Source organism: Ambystoma mexicanum, chromosome 6p (assembly GCF_040938575.1).
Source record: "Ambystoma mexicanum isolate Mex_15411 chromosome 6p, UKY_AmexF1_1, whole genome shotgun sequence".
Lineage (NCBI taxonomy): Eukaryota > Metazoa > Chordata > Amphibia > Caudata > Ambystomatidae > Ambystoma > Ambystoma mexicanum.
The window spans coordinates 383,929,043-383,947,591 of NC_090935.1; the positions used below are offsets into that span (position 1 = coordinate 383,929,043).

The following is an 18,549-nucleotide window of genomic DNA, read 5'->3' on the forward strand; positions in this document are numbered from 1 at the left end:
CCCCTCCAAGTCTGTGCAGTGGGGTGAGAAGGTTGAGGCTGTTTTATAGCGACCCAGTGATTGGGCCGCTGCTGTTGAGGTCTGTAATTTCTCAAGGCTTTCATCAGCTTTGCTTCCAAACAATTGTGTGCAATCAAAGGGCATGTGAAGTAGCCTGGACTGCACATCTGGTGCAAAGCCCGACTTTCCCAACCATGCAAACCTGTGCATTACTGTGCTCGCCTCCATGGCTCTGCTAACAAAACTGGCATAGTTCAATCCTGATTGAAGGGATTCGCATATCGCGTCCTTTCCATCTTTCACGATATTTATGAAGTCTTCTTGCTCCTCTCCTTCAAGGATATGCTCACCTGCCATTGCAATACAGTCCCAGAAGGTGTGGCTAAATTTGGCCAGAGCGCAAGAGGCATTGCTGGACTTCAGAGCCATACTACTGGCTGAAATATTTTCTTTTAGCTAGTGCATCAAAATGCTTGTCATCCCTATCTGAAAAGGCGGTAGGGTAAGCCGTCTGTCTTGATGTAGATGTAGATGTAGCAGCGTGCACCACAAGACTTTCCGTGGTAGGGTGCCTTGAGAGGTATTCAGAGTCAATGCTTGAAGGCTTGTTTTTTTTGCCAGAGTTTTACTGTCGGCAGGACTTGTGTCAGGGGACTCCCAGTTAGCCATGACCTTTTTATGTACTGCAGTATGAAACGGCAACACAGGGTCTTGATGTAGATGTAGCAGCCTGCACCACAAGACTTTCCGTGGTAGGGTGCCTTGAGAGGTATTCAGAGTCAATGCTTGAAGGCTTGTTTTTTTTTGCCAGAGTTTTACTGTCGGCAGGACTTGCGTCAGGGGACTCCCAGTTAGCCATGACCTTTTTATGTACTGCAGTATGAAACGGCAACACATGGTCTTTATGTGGACCCTTGTCTAGAATGTTTGTTAGTTCATCCTGTTCATAGGCTGCAGCTGGTCTCTCCCAAACCAGGTGGAGAAATTACCTTACCGTAATGCTCCTTCTATGGATTCTTCTCCCCATCACATGGAAATAAGCATCTTGTAGGTATATCGACAACTGAAGTTCAAGAGCGTGGAAAATCTCTCTCAACGTCACCATCCTGAATTTGTCCTTCCTCAGGATCTTGTTCAAGGCCCTGAGGTCCAGGATGGGATGGAGACCTCCTCCCTTCTTGGGCACCGGGAAGTCACAGGAATACCAATCCTTCCCTCTCTGATCGGGAGGCACCTCTTCCACAGCACCCTTTGACAACAGGGTGCTCAGTTCTTCCTGGAGCTCCTGTCCCAGTTGGATTGGGGGAGGTGGAGGTCTGTGCGGAGACCTCTTTAGGAAAGGCAGACAATAACCCCACCGAATCAACTGCAAGGCTCAGGCATCGGAAGTCATTTCCTGCAACTGGGGCCAATGCCCTGCCAACCCTCCACCAACTGGTGCATCGTGGGAGTGGAAAATCAAAGCGGCTTAGAGGGGGCGGGTGACCTTGCCGCTGCTTGTTGGCCTCTAGAGGCCCCTCTGCCCCTTCCGGGACGCGAAAAGCACCTCTGCACTTGCCGGGCTTGCGGGAGCTGCGCCTTCCTGCCATAGGGCACGTATCGTCTATAGCCTCTGCCCCTGGAGGCAAAGCTGAAGGCAGGTACGGCTGGCTGCGCCGCTAGGCCCAAAGATTTAGCAGCCAATTTTGACTTCTTGAATTTCTCCAAGGATTTGTCTGCTTTTTGCCCAAAAAGCATGTCACCTTCAAAAGGCAAGTACAGCAACCTGTTTTGGACATTTGGGGAGAAGCCAGACGTTTTAAGATATGCTTGGCGTCTCATCACAACTGCTGAAACCATTACTCTGCCAACACATTCTGCTACATCCAGGCCCGTTTTTAACGTCTGTTTGGCTACCTCCTTCCCCATCCTCCACCAGCTGTAAACATCCATCCTGCATGGCTCCCTCAGGGATGTAGTCAGCAGCATGTTCTACTGGCTTTCTATAAACCAAACAAGTATTTGGCAAAACCACACAACAGTTTAGTGGCTTTAAGCACCATGCTATCAGAAGTGAACACCATTCTGACCAAAGCGTCACATTTCTTCCCTGCTCTGTCCAGAGGCAGATTGGAGGTGGATGCTGCGAGCCTGATGGAAACGGTGGCAGCATGTATAACCAACCCTTCCAGGAAAAGGTTTGTGGCGTGGAAAAAAGTATCTCCTCTTGCCGATCTATACTTCCCATTGAAATTGGCATTCACAGGGAGAATGATGCAAGGGTGTACCCACAGCATTATTCCATGACCATTCGTAATCCTTGCTAGGGAGAATTCTCTGTAAAGGCTAATGTCCCAAACCTAGTGAGTCCCCCAGCAGCTTTGCTGGATTTTTTGGGGTTTATTTTTTTCTCCTGCTAAGAGTGAGACTCTTTTCCTCCCACTCTTAGATATGATTTGAGGTGTTCCTTTGACTTTGTATGTGTTTTATGGGCTATGGGGTCCTTTACCCCATAGTGCTTCATGTGTTTTTGGTATGTGGGTTACACAGCACCCTCCGTGCCGTAACCTAGGGGTGTCGTAGCGACCCCCAAACAGACTCCATACCCTGGGACTGACTACTGTCTCCCAGGGCATGTAAAGTCACCATTGGCTTTACTAGTCTCAAATTGTGAACAGAACCAGTACAAACCATCCTATTGTGGACGTACTGGTCGGGGCAATTCGATTGCCCCGGCTTCTGTTGTTCGAGGGGGCACTGTCCAGTCCCCCCGACCGAGTTTTGGCTGGTGGCAGTGGATACTACTTTATATTCGACCGCAAATATATTCCTATGGGATTTTCCCATTGCTAGAGGCTACCACTTTTTAACATAGCCCCGAACATACCGCCGTTTTTTAAAATTAATATAAATTCACCGGTTGGTATTTTTTGCCGAAACTTTGTTCCAAAATGGCGTTTGTGTTCGCTTCTGTGACTCCAACCCAAGTCGTGCCCTTTGTTCCACTTTTTGGCGGGCTTCTCCACAGAAGCCTCCAAAAGTGGTGCCGCTCTGTCTGGGTACCACAGGGGGTGTAGGAGGGGGTTTAGGCACCCTTGACTGAGTTGCCTCGGCAACTCAAGTCATACTCTTGTGTGATTGGCCCAAGTGGTGAGCCGCCCGGCTCACCACTTAGCATGTTTGAGTGACAGCTAGGCTGAATGAATGAATGGGGGTTTTCTGCATAAAAGCAAGGCATTGGGGACTGGAACTTCAGAAGTCGCCACAGGACCTAAAGAATCCGAGGAGGGAGAAGCCGAACCGACCTGCAACGACGACACCACCGGTGGAGCCCTGCTGAACCGTCTCACCACTTTTCCCGACGACAGAGGAGATCTCCAGCCCAGAGAGTCTTCTTCCTTTGACTGGTGGGGATAACCAGTTTGCCCGTCTTTTTGCCTTCCTGGACCACCTGGTGGCCGCCTTGCCCGTGCCAAGCACCCCGGCAACCGGAATACCACGGGTTACCACTACCGCAAAGAAAATGGTGGTACCTTGTAACCGGGAAACTCCGCAGCTGGTTTCTTCCCTGGCAGTGCAACGACCTCCAGCTTTCCTCCACGTCGAGACCTCCTCTTCATCTGGACGAAACACCGACTTGCACCTGCTGCCAGGAACAACTGCCCCCGCTGGAGCGTTCTTCCCATTTTCAGGTACTGTGTCCCGCCTGGCTTCCCTTGCGACAGATCGTATGGGGGGACAGAAAATCCTCGACTTTCTAACCTGAGCTAGCCTGGGACCTGTTAACTTTTCCTGACTTGATCTCAATCTTTTGTGAACTTTCTACAAAGACTCTTTGGGCATAACCCCACTGTGTGATCCTGGACACATTTCGCTTGCTCTCTCTAAGAGTGGGTCTGGCATTTGAACTTCCTTGCTCTCCAGTAGACTTTGCCTAATCTGCCTCACTGTGGTTCTTTGAAAAGTATTGACATTTGTGTGCTTTCATAACCCTGCCTTTTTCCCTCCCTTTTTCATAACTTATTAGAGTGCCATCTTATGTTAAGTGCTCACCTTTGTCTTAAAATAAGTGGTGTTTCTCATTAAGACTTGTCTAATAAGTAATTAGGGTGGTATATATATATAATAGTGACTGTGTTGAATTTATTTACCTGTTTGTGCTAGTGTAATTTACAAGTGTGTCTTTAAATAAATAATTATATACTTTTACACCAAAGCTCTGGTCAGTGTTTGCTTGTGCCACTGTGTATCTGTACCAATTTTGTATACTCTATATACTGCCTAACTCATCTTGAGAGAAGTCTGACTGCTCAGCCACAGCTACCAGGTAAATCTGGGTGGTACAGACTGCTACCAATTGGGTGTACTGCCAAACTACCTGTAGTCCTAAATCTTTTGCAGTGGTCCCTAAGGGAACTGCACAGGTTTCTGCCTAACAATCCTACCCTTCTGAATTGGGTAAGCATACTTTAAAGTAGGCGTGCAAAGGGTACCTTGGGTGACATGTGGCATGCAGGGAATGAGCCTCTTTGTTACCTTTCCCTTTTCAAAAAGTCAGAATTGGTTTAGTTCTAGGTACTCTGAACAGGGTGCCATTTGCCCTTACATTCTTCCAATTGGTGGGTACCTACCTCCACGATGTACAGAAATCCATGACTTTACTTTCTTGTCTTCAATGTCTTGAGCCTGAAACACTAAGCCTTTGTTCAGCAACCTCAACGCCCTTGGAGTCTCGCATACATGACACCCAAATTCTCATCGCCCTCACTGGCACCCACTCAAAGGACACACTCAGAATCAACTAAATCTATGAAACCATCCAATCCTGGATTGCATACAAAGACTCTAACTCAACAATGAAAAAATGTAGCTCCTCCTCATTGGGCCCCCTACCTGCCTGAATAGACTGCCCCAAGAGTACAAATCCTTCATCATTGAAGGCCACAAATCTGCTGCCTCCTCCGTCAAGACCCTTGGTGTCTACCTCGATTCTTCTTCAACCATGTCCCTTAGGTCAACCACATTGCCTGCGCATCAGGATATGTTATCAAACTGATCAATGCCAGTAAACCCTTCCTCACCAATAGTAACCAACGGGAAGTTGTCCGGGCACTTGTCGGCTCGAAACTTGACTATTGTAACTCCTTGCTCTGTGGCACCTCTAAAAAGAACCTCTGCAAACGACAAACAAGAGCAGCACTAGACACAGGAAAACGGGACCATATCTCGGATGCTAGGAAAGCAGCCCATTGGCTCCCAGTTGAGGACAGAATCTACTACAAAATGGTGTCCCTCACCCACAGATGTCTCTCGAATGATACACAGTGCTACCAAGCGGATAAGCTAATAAAAATGCCCCAACAAGACATACAAGATCAGCCTACAAACATTGCTTTATCGCGCCTAGCTTCAAGTGTTTAAAATCTGTGGGATCCAGCCTCCAAGTCTGTGCACCGACACTTTGGAACAAGCTACCCCCACACTTGAGATACAAACCATCCTACAATACCTTCCGAAAGTAGAACAAAACCTTGCTCTTCAATTAACATTCCACCCTCCACCCCCTGCTAAAGCATCAGGGCTGGCTCACTGTAACTAGCGCCTAGATGCCCATGGGCTTTGAGCACTGCTCTAAATGTACAAACAAATAAACAACGGCAGGCTTCACAACTGGCTGTCATGGTTCTGTTTTAAACGACTGTAGCACAGTTTTTGTCTATATATTATTACATACATGGTATGCAACTTTCCCAGTCCACTGCTAAAAAATAGTCTTCAAAGACAGTCTGCACCTCAATGCCATATCCCAAAGCAGTTTATTTCCGATGTATTCTATTCTGAAACTACAGTCTGGCTAAACCGATGGCAGAAGAAATGCAGTATGAAGATAACATCGACTTTCAGCATTGTGGTTACTACATACATATCATACAAGAAACTTATTACTGATCTGTTCGTGCTGACACTCAGTAGTAATCTTGTACTAATCGTGAAATACTGTAGACAAACCCCTATGTTGCGTCTATGCTTAGCCTTTTAAACTAAAACAGATCCACATGCTCCAAAAACAATGTTCGAGGTAAATCATGTTGGCTGTGATGGCAATATAAGAAAAAGAATGCCATTAATATGATCAGAGAAGGGTGGTGGGTCGATACTCTTCAATGCCAGTGCAGAATACATCAATGGTTGTAGTGCAACCCAAGGGAGTGTGCACTTAAGACAGCTATTAAAATTGTAATGGGAAGGTTTTAAGTAGCTAAATGCTGTAGAATCACAATCCAAACCTTTATAGTCAACAACTAAATGAAAGTACCTCTTTGGCCAACAGCAGCATCTCCAACCAAATCAGTCTGGCCTGCATTGGTGCAATAAATATCATCATAAGAAAATGTGTTCCACTAGCCCATTCGGATAACCCTCTAAATGATTGTAGAGCAAGCACAGGTTTATAAAAATCTCTCTGACCACAGACAAGATAAAAGACGTCCTTGGAGATCAGAGCCCAGGGTCATACAGCAAACTTAATCTCTCCATTTAAAATGATGTTGATTGACAAAGATCTGTTGGTGGACCAATGTATCAAACAACATCTGAAGTCCATACAGTAGACGCTTTCCAGATCGACAGCAAAATAGAATATCAGTGCTATAGAGGATCAGATAGCGCCAATTTCAGCAATATGGATGGTGCACACTAGAACATGCTTCACCTGAATTAACAGGGAAAAAAACACCAGAAATACTCAAGCACAGCAACAGGGAACTGGCAAATTTGAAAACTAGTCACCAGGCACCAAATCTAAGCCCAAAGGGATAGGGAACCATGGGACCAGACAAGGCTCTTAGAAACATGTCGTCTTGAAAAGAAAATAAAGAAATGAGATGTAAAGATCCTTTCTCTATGGTAATCACAGGAGGCATGAGGATATGTGCAACTGTAGTTAAATGATCTCAATCTTAGCATAATGTATACCACTGTTCAGCAGGCCATTAGACTTTGACCTCTCAGCAAAGACCACAGTGAGATGATGTATAATTTCTGACACTAAAGTAGGGTGTCCAGTAGTGCATATGGAAGTCCACCTCATTGCGTGTCTAGATTGTCCAGATAAAAGTGAGCCTTAATGATTGTTGGAGGCACAATCTGAACTCGTACACACAGAACACCTAAGAGTGCAGGGCTGTTGCAGAATATGAATGAGTAGGAGATGCGACTAAGATTCAAGACAGAAATGGAATTAAAACAGATATCATTTAATGCTGGCAGAGACGGTCACTGCCACCGCCACTAACAACTAGCTGAAACATTGGTAGTGAAGGAGTTAGGCCACAGACTAATACCAACAACACTTGTAATGACTGCTCATCATAACCTGATAATGTTGGTAGTGGATTCCTCTGACAAGGAAGTAGAGCTAATCTCTTTGTAAACGATCTGGAAATCTGAGCATAGGGGACATTTGTGAGATTTTCAGAAAATGCATTTTCTACAATACATTGTATTGGAAAATAAATCTGCTTTATTTTCTATAGTTCTACATATCCTTTACACTAGTTTTGAAGCCACAGACAAGTCAGAGGCTCAAGACACTAAAGCAGGCACTGCAGTCGGAATCAACAAGTAAACGTGACCAAGGAGGGCCAAGCAGAGTTTTAAAATTGGAGTATGGATCAGAGATATATTGGCAGAATGGGGTGTTATAAGATCCCAAACTATAAAAAATATACATTTTCTTGTATTCCCCATCTAAAAAAAAAACATGCAACACAATGATTAGCAGCTGCCATTGTGGTTCAGATTCAAATATCAAGAACCTTGGCGTCCGACAATGAAAACATGTCCGTGATAAATTGTTGTGTGTTCTTGAAATTAAAAAGGGAAAGTAAAGTAGGAATCTAGGTTCAGTAATCCCCGTAAAACACATTTGTACAGAAAATACTTTGGCGATAATCTGGAGTTCTAGAATCACTCTACTTAAAATATGAATGGGTGGAGTGAGGCACTCGGCACAATTAATTCCTTTGTTATTGGTTAGTGAAGTGGTGCGCTTGTATACTTTTGGTGCCATATAGCATTTTATCTTGTGGCACACAAAGCTTTCAGTGTCCAAGTCGAATGTGCGACAATATTTTAATAGAAGATCATCCTTAATCATCATTGCAAGGGCAATTTGAATAAGCAGCTGCAGGTGAAGGGACAATCCTTTGGCAGAGGAGCAAGAATCTCTTAGTTCGATGAGCACACTGGAAATCTATTTGTCCATAGCGTAGAATAGCATTATTATACATATTATAACTAAGATAGCACTACTCTAAGAATGTCCACCACCACCACTAATACCAGTTAATTTACCTAGTACCAGCTCTGTACTCTTGGTGCTACTTGCTGAGCCCTGGGAAACAGCATCACTACATCCGGAAATTCCAGAAAAGTTTGATGAATGAGAAACCACTTCTAAGTGATTGTGGATGTTCAGCCCAGACCAGTCAGAATATGGAATATCTGGAAAATCTAAGAGCAAACATTTAAAAAAAAAAAGAAAACATCAGTTCATCAACTGAATAATAAATACTAAGGTATTACAAAGTACTTTCTGACACTACTTTCGTCAAACTGGCCAAGCACCAACATAAACTCTGTAAATGACACAGAGAATCTACAGGCAGCAACTACTGCTGAAACATGTACTGAAGCTAATACTTTGGTAGTTCAAGAATCCTCCACACCATTATGCTGGACCATTGCCAATCTTTTGTGTGGCCACTGCCAGTGCTGTTTCCTGTCAGCACAGGCTCCCTGACAAAGGCAAATGAAGTTATAAGAGGCTTTATTTCAGCTTTTGAAAAACATCTTTTGGACTCCATTTACTAGATCTATATTGACATGGACTCTACAAGAGGTTAATGTATGCATACAGTGCTAAAATATGTCAATTTTCTTCATAATAAATGAAAATAAAATAAAGTTATATACCTTTGGTAGCATTCCTTATTGTAGGTATAGTGCACACTCTGATCAGATTATTTGTCTTATGAAATATTTCCAGGTTCATAACAGGAATTCCAGAAAGTATTCCATTTCATTCTTGGTACAGATACATAAATAAGGAACATCAGTGCCCATGTAACGTTTGTCCCTGGAGGACATAGTGGTCATCAATGAAGATGTACCCTTGGACCCTTAAATACACCCCAAAACAGAGACCAGGAATGTGTCAGCGTGACTATGAGAGGTGGAAGCGGTATTATATACCTAAGAGGGATTACACCATTTATCGGATACTAAGTCACCATTTCAGAAACGGAAAAATCTTTTGCATCTGACACTACAGCCTCCCATCCATCTTATTTGATGGATAACAGTTATGTAAAGCGGTCGCACATGGGATCACACTTTAACATGCAGGTTAAAGATTTGAAATCCTAGAAGGCAGAGAAACACTTTCACACTTCTGTGGTTGATAATAAATGGAGCACAGATACATTGGGTAACGTGTAATCTACAACAGAGTGATAGAATATGGGTTAGGAAACATTTATAGTTTTAATTATGAATGAAAATATCTAATACTTCAAAAGTTGAAATGAGAAGCCCGGTTTAAGTCAAAGAATTGGTGTTCCCCATATTTACAAGCATCAATGAAAATGGGTCAAGACCAACCAATTAAAAGCAGAAATTATTTATCAGTAATGTTCTTTCTATGCATTTTTCTCCCCCCAGTTTCCTCATTTTGATAGATGGCTATCCAGCGTTAGCTGCTCGGAAAGATTTTCCATTTTCGACAGGGGGCATAGTGCAGCTCAAATACAGATGCGCGATTCCTCGACAACGGAAGTGATGTCGGCGCACAGAAATGATGCACTACTTCCCCTGAACTCGGTTCCCCCTCATGCCCCCCTACATGCAGTAATGTGGAAAGACATAGAAACAAACAACAGCAGCAAACAACCATTGCTTGCTTACCTTTTTCTTCTATATTTCAAACTTTGAAACGCAACCAGAACAAGTAGGTCAGTCTCGTCAGCCAACTGCTGCTACCCAAAATGTAGCACTCTGTTCCACATGTCACTGCACACAGAAAAGTGACTGCAGATTGTGATTAAGATCATGGACTTCCAAGCGGTGTAGGTGATGAGGAATGTGTGGTAGAAGAATGCATAGAAAGAACATTATCGGTAAGTAATTTCTCCTTGAATGGATTGCATTCTCCCGCAGATTTGTCAGCTTGATAGACTCCCAAAGCATTAGCCATGCCGGAGGAGGGCTGGAAGGCACACTAAAAAGCTCTGGATGACCTCCCTATCAAAGCGTGCGTCTGCCCCACGTGCCAAGTCCAAGATGTAATGCGTGGCAAACATGTGCAGGGTAGACCATGTTGCCGCGTGACAAGTCTCTAATCGGCACTCCCCTCTGAAGAGCCAAGGAGGTGGATACCCCGCTGGTAGAAAGGAACCTAAGCCCTGCTGGAATCTCCTTATGTGCTGTCCGGTAGCATACAGAAATGTACAGCACTACCCGGAGTAAGATAGTTTGCTTATTAATTGCTCACCCCAGCCTAGAATTTGAAAATGCAACAAAGTGGTCATCTTATCTGAAAGACTCCGTTGTAGCCTGGTAAAAACTCAGCACCATCTTGGGATCCAATCTGTGGAGCCTCTCCTAATCCCATTAAGGATTGGATGGAGGGTAAAATGCTGGTAGGTCAATGCTCAGGCCCAGATGACATTCTGACACCACTTTTAGCAAAAACTCAGGGTGCACATTCAGGGAGACTTTCTTTAAAAAAAACTTCAGCAACTTTTTTTTTTACTAGAGTGCCTGCAATTCACTAACCCTTCTAATGGACGTGATTGCCACCAAAAAAAGCAGCCTTTAATGTGACAACTCTTATGGCAAACAGAGGCGCTATTAGAAAGTTGAGACCCAAGTTCAGATACTAATCAGGGACCACAAAAGGCAAAGGAGGGAAAGAATTAACCAGGCCCATCAAAAACTGGGCTACCACCAGAATGGTAAAGAAGGAACCTTGTTCAGACATCCGTTTAAAAAGGGAAAGAGCTACCAGATAACGCTTCACTGTTCCCATCTCCATCTGCATGCATAAAGAGGCCGAGTGGACAGACTGCGTGTAGCCAACAGCACCTCTTCATCGAAATCACAATCTCCGTACCTCAGCATCTCAAGAGCCAAGCACGCAGGTTGCGAGGGTCCGGGCTCCGGTGAAGCACATTGCCTCCCGTCTGTGACAAGGGGTCCTGCCTCAAAGGAAGCCGGAGAGGTGGGCATACAGCCAGTTCCAGGAAATCTGGGTACCACGTCCTCCTTGCCCAGTCCGGGGAGATCATAGTGATGCTGGAAATGCATCAGAGGGACAGGGCCTCTGAATCCTTGTCCTTTATTGCTTTATTATGGGTGTTCTGACTTGTTTTCCACGCAAGAGTTCATGTGGGACTCCTGGCGGTGCGGCTCTTCATGTATTTGGTTTGGTGAACAGACCCCTGGGACACCCTTATGGCACCCATGGGTGGGAGTACTCCTAGTGTATGTTTTAGGCCACTTTGTGTGGCCCACAGAGCAGGGTACGGGCTGGTGGCAGTTCCGTGCTGAAGTGACAGGTGCCCTGAGCGTCCTCCATTTTGGGATGCCCCAGGCCGTCACTGGAATCCGTGGATTCCTGATGGAGACAAGATGGCCCCCGTGGCCTCTTGGTTTCCATCGCCCGTTACCATGTTTCCCGAAGTGGGGAAGTGCCAACCAGACTGGTTGGAGCCTTCCCAACGACCGTATGTTGTGGGTACGCCTACGGGGTGGGTCCTGGGTGAATGGAGTGTGTGACAAATATGCATTCTGTGTTGTGGGTGTCTAGTATCTGGTGTTTGACTAAATGACTGAGACAGCCATGCCCGAAACTGGTATGAGTGCAGTGTGTAGTGCTGAATGGTAGAGTACTTGTCCGAATCCACATTCTGTGTTGTGAGTGTCTGGATGGAGAACAATGGCCTGAAAGCACCATGCACCTGATTGGCTGACTGCCTGAATGCCCCTCTGAATGATTGGTTGCCCGAGAGTGACTGTTACGCTCACCTGGTCTCTGTGGGGACGATGGGGCACGATTGGAGCCCACCCCGGAGTTGGCTCCCTCAGGTCGCTTCTCTCCCCCAACAGCTGTCTTTCCTGGATCCGGAAGGCTGGACTTGTTCCTGTGATAAGATGAGAGGCAGTGAGGAAAGCGTGGTGGAGTCGTAGTTCCCCTCTGCCCTTTCGTGCCAAAATGTAGTGCGTAGAAGTTTACCCATGCAAGCTCACCTGTTTGTACGTAAGGCTGAGCTCTCCGTCCTGCTTTCCTTCAGCAGGGGTGCTGCAGATGGTCCTAAATGCGTCACTGGTCCCAATTGCGGAGGTCCAGACCGGCTGCGACCATTCCGTCTTGACGGTAAGTCTTTTATGATTGTTGTTCGTATCCTTGTGACAATACTGTCCCAAGGAATATTGTTCCTAACAGTATATTGTTCTCTCTCCCTTGTAGTGATGAAGATGACCCAGGAGCGCGTGATGGAGAAAAAAAAGAGTGCTCCGGATGCCCCTACCACTGGTAAGTGGTCAGTTTCAGAAGCTGCACCCAGTTCGTAAGTAGTGCCGCTTTAGTGGGTTAAAGTCTATGTGACCACTCACCTTGTGTCTCTTATTCTCTTTGCAGGCGCGGCAGGTCGGCGATGGCCAGAGAGCGGTGTCCGACTCCTACTGGCTGCCTGAGATGAAGATCTGCGTGGAGGCTGAACCCGATGAAGGCCCCATGTTGGTGGAATTTGGAACAGGTAATTATGCTGGGCGGTACCTGCAGAGGATTCCGGAAGACAGGTAAGATGAAGGCAGCTGCGGCGGAGTCGAGCAGATAACAGCACTTCCAGCGATGGTGTGGTCTCAGGTAAGATGTGCGCAGCAACTGCAGAATGGAAGCGGATGGCGGTACTTCCAGCGATGGTGTGATTTCAGGTAAGGCGTGCGCAGCGACTGCAGAGTGTGAAGCAGATGGCGGTGTTTCCTCCGATGGTGTGGCAAATTCCAGGTAAGATGCTCGAGGTATCCGGAGACTGGAGATGCACGTGTTGAGCCAGGTAGGTGCTGGAGGTTCCAGAGACTGAAGGTGCACTTGCTGAATCAGGTAAGAGTCTTCTGAACGGCGGTAAGCGTTACGCTGCACTCAGCAAACTAATGTGAAGCGCCAGTACGCGGGTTGGTCCTGCTTATATAGCCTGGCCCCAGCCACTCCCCTTAGGCCCCGCCATGTGGCCTCACCTTGCTCCTCCTACGGTCTTCTGCACGTGCCTTCCCTGTGATAATAGGGCCCCGCTGGCCTTGCTGCACGTGCCTTTGGTGTTCTGTGTGCCATGCACACTTTGAAATGAGCTTGGTGCCAAAGGTGCCAAGACTGGGTCCATTGGGACCCTGCATGGAGTGAAGCAATGGGCTCCTGCCCAGTGGACATGACAGTGACCCAGCAGAATGAATGGGAGATCAACAGTATATCTGGGGGCCTGTCACTGCTAGAAATCGTTCAGAAGCTGAAGTTGATACTTGATGCTTACTCTCGAAGCCGAGCCGGAAGAAGGTGAACTGCTGGTCCCTTCATGTAATCTGAAAGCTGCTCTGTCTTCAAGAACTGATCCAAGAGAGGACCTGGTAAGGAGACCTCTCCCCGAGCTACGAGGGACCATTGTGCACCAGCTGATCTTTGCCAACACTCCCTGGTAGACAGACCTACGAAAGCCTGCCGACCAGAGAAGGGGACTGCTGAGGAGAACGAAGAAAAGTAACGGACAGACGCCCACTGTCGCCGACCGGAGCCGCTGTGCGTCCGTTTGCCTAAGAACATTTTATCCAAGGTCTCCCTTGCTCATCATCATCGACTGCTTTCAACCTTCCGGAGAAAGTCAAGGTCGCCGACGACCAAAGAGAATCCGCCCGTGGTTTTCCCGCCACCCGAAGACCTCAGACGCTGACGAAGCTACTGAAGCCAGCCGTGGTCACGTCCTGTTCGCCGACGCCAGACACAGACGACTCGACGCCCTTGCTGGGCCAAAGTTCTTCACTAACTCTTTGCGGCAACGAATCATCATCGTTGAGGTGCACCACACGCCTCCCCTGTTGCAGGATGTTTTTCGATCACTCGTCTATGAGCACCGTAAGGAGCGTAGCTGCTGCCTCACCGACAACGTTAACCTTTTCTTTATCACAGACGTTCGACGACCCATGGCTCCCGCTTGAAAGGGAGCGCACTCAAGAAGGGCCCGTCGATTCCCCGAAGAACAACTCTACAACGCAAGGTACATAGGGTTGCAGAACTATAGAAGAAGCTAAGACTCTAGTAGAAAATATATGGACTGGGCGTGTAGTGCATTAGTGCATCTTCATTTATAGGTTGGCCAGGTGTGCGAGATCCTCATACGGAACGGTGCCTAGTGGTAGGGGCTCAGTATTCTGCCAATTGTCTAACCAACTTGGCTTCTTTCTAAGTCTATGGTTGATCTCGCTTTGCTGTGTTGATTCGTATGCTACTTCAACGGAGTACAGTTGATGCATTTTAATGGAATCGGAGTAATCGTCGTACCACCTAGAACTGTATATATTTACCATTTTAGAATTGTCGGAGCACAAAGTGTATTATCGTGATAGTGTATATAACATTGAACCTTATTTATATAAAGACTGTGTTTTAACTAATACTAATAGTGTGTGGACATTCCTTTGTGGGTGCTTGGGGACTACACTGTACTTAAGAACCAGCCCGCAACACCTCCTGAGAAGCTAGGCCTTGATTGATCGACCATAGCTACCTTATAGAGAATCTTGACTGGGGTCCTCTGTGCCTCTCCTCTGCCGTATAGAGAGCAGGAGTACAGAAGCCCCCCCCCTCCCCAATGCAGCGTTTTCTCTACAATCATGAGAGCCCTGAATGTCTGCAACCTCCTGAGAAACCAAGGGATGACTGGTATTGGCAGGAATGCACTTCACTAAAAATGCTTCGCACAATACACCCCCCCCCCCCAGGGGAAATTCCCTCAAACAGAACTGCTTGCACTTTGTGTTGCTCACCGTTCTAATATATCCAACACCAGGGTGCTCCATTAGGTGAAGAACTCTGTAATGACCTCTGGACCTCTGGACATAGCTCCCTCTCGAGGGAGACTGAGCTCTGCCTGCTCAGAGCATCTGCCAACCCATTCTCCACCCCTGCCCGATGAGATGCAGAGGCTGAGATGCTGTTCTCTAGCATCCAGAACCATAGATGCATGTCCTCACACTGCACAGGGGCAGCGATCTCATGCCTCCCTGCTTGTTGAAGTAGTGCATTGTCACAGTGTTGTCCGTTAACAGCAGGACATGTTTGCCATGCAGAGAAGGACCAAAAGCCATCAGTACAAGTCTGACATTCCTCGTAGCTCCAGCAATTGATGTGGTAAACTTTCTCCTTCCAAGGCCAATGACCTCTGATTTGGAGGGAGCCACAATGAGACCACGAGCCCTACAGCGAGGCATCTGCGACAACCTGCTCCTCCTCACTTGGAGTCCAGAAAGGTGCTACCGTCTACATGTGCGTACTGTCGCTCCACCAAGTCAGGTTGTTCGCCACAGACCTCTACACCTGGATTGCATCCGACAATCACTGGCTCCTGAGAAGCCACTGAAGGGATATAATCTGGAGTCTAGCCTAAAGCCCCAGGAAAGTACAGGATGCCATGAGGCCCAGCAAGCGCAGGAAAGTCGAAGCCAGGAGACGGCCAGAGTTCTGGAACAGACTAACCATGTTCACCACGTTGGTGACCCTCTCCTCAGGAGGATAAACCTTCCCTTCCCAGGTGTTCAAACTTCTACGATGAACTGGACCTTTTGCTGTGGTGAGGTCTGTGATTTCTTTAAGTTCAGGGAGAATCCCAAGTCATACCATAATGAACAAGTGTCTTTGCGATGGCTCGAAACCTGTTCCGGTGACCGTGCCCGGATCAGACAATCATCCAAGTATGGAAACAAAGATGCTGGCTCTCCTCAGATGGGCCGCGGGAACTGCCATCAGCTTGGTAAAGACCCTGGGGGCAGAGGTCCAGCCAAAACGGAGCACTTAGAATTGGTTATGCGTGTCCCTGATGACGAACCGTAGCACTGCCTGGAGAGTTTCCCTCAACGTCACTATCCTGAATTTGTCCTTCCTCAGGAATTAGTTCAAATCCCTGAGATCCAGAATGGGACAGAGTCCTCCCCCTTTCTTGGGAACCAGGAGTATCGGAGTACCAATTAGGGCTAAGTTCCTCGGCTGGAACTGCCTCTACTGCTCCCTTCAAAGGACAGGCCTGCAGCTCCCGATCCGGCTGTCGGGAGGGTGGTGGAGGTCTGTCCGGTAGTCTCTTCAAAAGCTAGAGGCAGTAACCTCACTCGACTAACTGCAGGACCCAGGCATCAGAAGTAATTTCTTTCCATTTGTCCAAGAACCCAGAGACTCTCCCTGCAACCGGCGAAGAATGTAGGGAGACGTTTCTGAGGCGATATCGATGCTACAGCAGTAGTCAATTGTCTCGACCCTCCTCTACTTCTACCTGGCTGTGGGAACCTGCATTGCCCTTTTTTGGCCTGGGGCGCTTGGGCCCTACATGGGAAGGTAGAATACCTTCTGTAACCCCGTCTTGTGGACCCAGAGTCAGAATACTGCCTTGGAGACTGCTGCTGCACTGCTAATACTCATAATTTACCAGTCAGCTTTGAGGCCTTGAACTTGTCGGCTTTGGGGCAAAAAAGATTTTCACCATCGAAGGACAAGCCCAGCAGCTTCAACTGAATGACCCATTCAGTCTACCTTGTCCAACCCTGCTGGGAGCGCTTGACAGGCCATTTCTTTGCCATGGGCCACTATGTGTAAGAAGCCATTCTTGACCTCTCCCTCTGGGAGATGATCAGATGCTTCTGAAACGGTGCTCCAGAGGATATGGGAGAATTTCACAGAAGCACAAGAGGCATTTGCCGCTTTAAGAGCCATGCATGCTCCCCGAGGCGAAAACTTTCTTCACCAAAGCATTAACTTTTTTCGACTCCCTATCGGTAGGGAGGTTTGACGTCAAGGGGCTGGATGCAACAGTCGTGGCCTGCACCACTAAACCTTAGGGTTTAGGTGGGTTGTTTAAAACAGAAGGTCACCTCTTGCCGGCTTATATTTTTCTGCAAGCTCTGTGTCGATTGCGGGTGTTGAGCATGGGCGCTGCCACAAGGCCATGTCTGGATCGGCTATGGCAGCGCTGAACGGCAAAGGCTGCTCACTGAAGCCCATGGTTGAGGATGTCGGTGAGGTTGTACTACGACACAGGCTTTGATAGTGCGCCGAGCACCAAGGCTACGACGACCTTCTCGACCGTCTTATGGTATTGGGTGTTCAGGTTACGCGTACAAGTTTGGTTGCTGGAATGGAATGTCACATACAGAGGTGTCTAAACCACTGGCATTGTGGCGAACCTCGGCCAGTTGCAATAATCCAGCATGCTCCACCATAAAATCTGGTAGTGGATTTAAGTCCGTATCCCCCCGCCCCCCAAATCGGCTTGAACCTAAATGGTATCGGGTCACCCTCCTCGTCAAAAATCGCCTGGATTGAGTCGAAGAACAAGGATTGAGTGTCTGCTACAAAACTTCGATCTTGCTTGGCCTCCACTGGTCGAGGGGTTTCTTAGCACGAGGGGGCTGCCAACGGTTTAGGCGCAGGATGAGGTTTCTCCTTAGGGGTCTCACTCGAGGGCGTTCAACCAGCCTACGGTGCTTGGTACTGGATGGACTGGGCATGGTTGGAAACGTATCCACGTGTAGTGTTGAGACCGAAGCAGTACTAGCCAAGGCCTTTTCAAAAACGTCAAGCATTTGGTTTTTGAAGTCCTCCCACTCCTCCATGGACGCATCCTTCCCAGGCTACGACGTACCTCTTTCGTCGGATGAGTGTTAGGCAGAAACCTGTGCAGTTCCCTTAGGGACCACTGCAAAAGATTTAGGACTACAGGTGGTTGGCAGTAAACCCAATTGGTAGCAGTCTGTACCACCCAGATTTAGCCGGTAGCTGTGGCTGAGCAGTCAGACTTCTCTCAAGATGAGTTAGGCAGTATATAGAGTATACACAATAGGTACAGAGATACAGTAGCACAAGCAAACACTGACCAGAGCTTTGGTGTAAAAGTATATAATTATTTATTTAAAGGCACACTTGTAAATTACACTAGCACACAAAGAGGTAAGTAATTTCAACACACAGTCACTATTATATATATACAACCCTGATTACTTATTAGACAAGTCTTAATGAAAAACACCACTTATTTTCAGACAGAGGTGAGTGCTTAACATAAAATGGCACTCTAATAAGTTATAGAAAAAGGGAGGGAAAAGGCAAAGTTATGAGAGCACACACATTTCAATACTTTTCAAAGAACCACAGTGAGGCAGGTTAGGCAAAGTCTACTGGAGAGCAAGGAAGTTCAAATGCCAGGCCCACTCTTAGAGAGAGCAAGCGAAATGAGTCCAGGATCACACAGTGGGGTT

At 47.1% G+C, this 18,549-nt stretch overlaps 1 protein-coding gene across 2 annotated transcripts in view; it reads right to left on the reverse strand.

Annotated features, from left to right (window-relative positions):
• RICTOR (RPTOR independent companion of MTOR complex 2) overlaps positions 1-18,549 on the reverse strand; it is a 1,615,046-nt gene that overhangs the window by 184,152 nt on the left and 1,412,345 nt on the right. The window contains exon 35 of one of the 2 annotated variants that reach the window (XM_069627163.1): positions 8,335-8,493. The exons of the other annotated variant lie outside the window; for it this stretch is intronic. Coding sequence (XP_069483264.1) covers positions 8,335-8,493 — 159 coding nt within the window. The remainder of the gene's footprint in view (positions 1-8,334; positions 8,494-18,549) is intronic. 2 annotated transcript variants of the gene reach the window in all.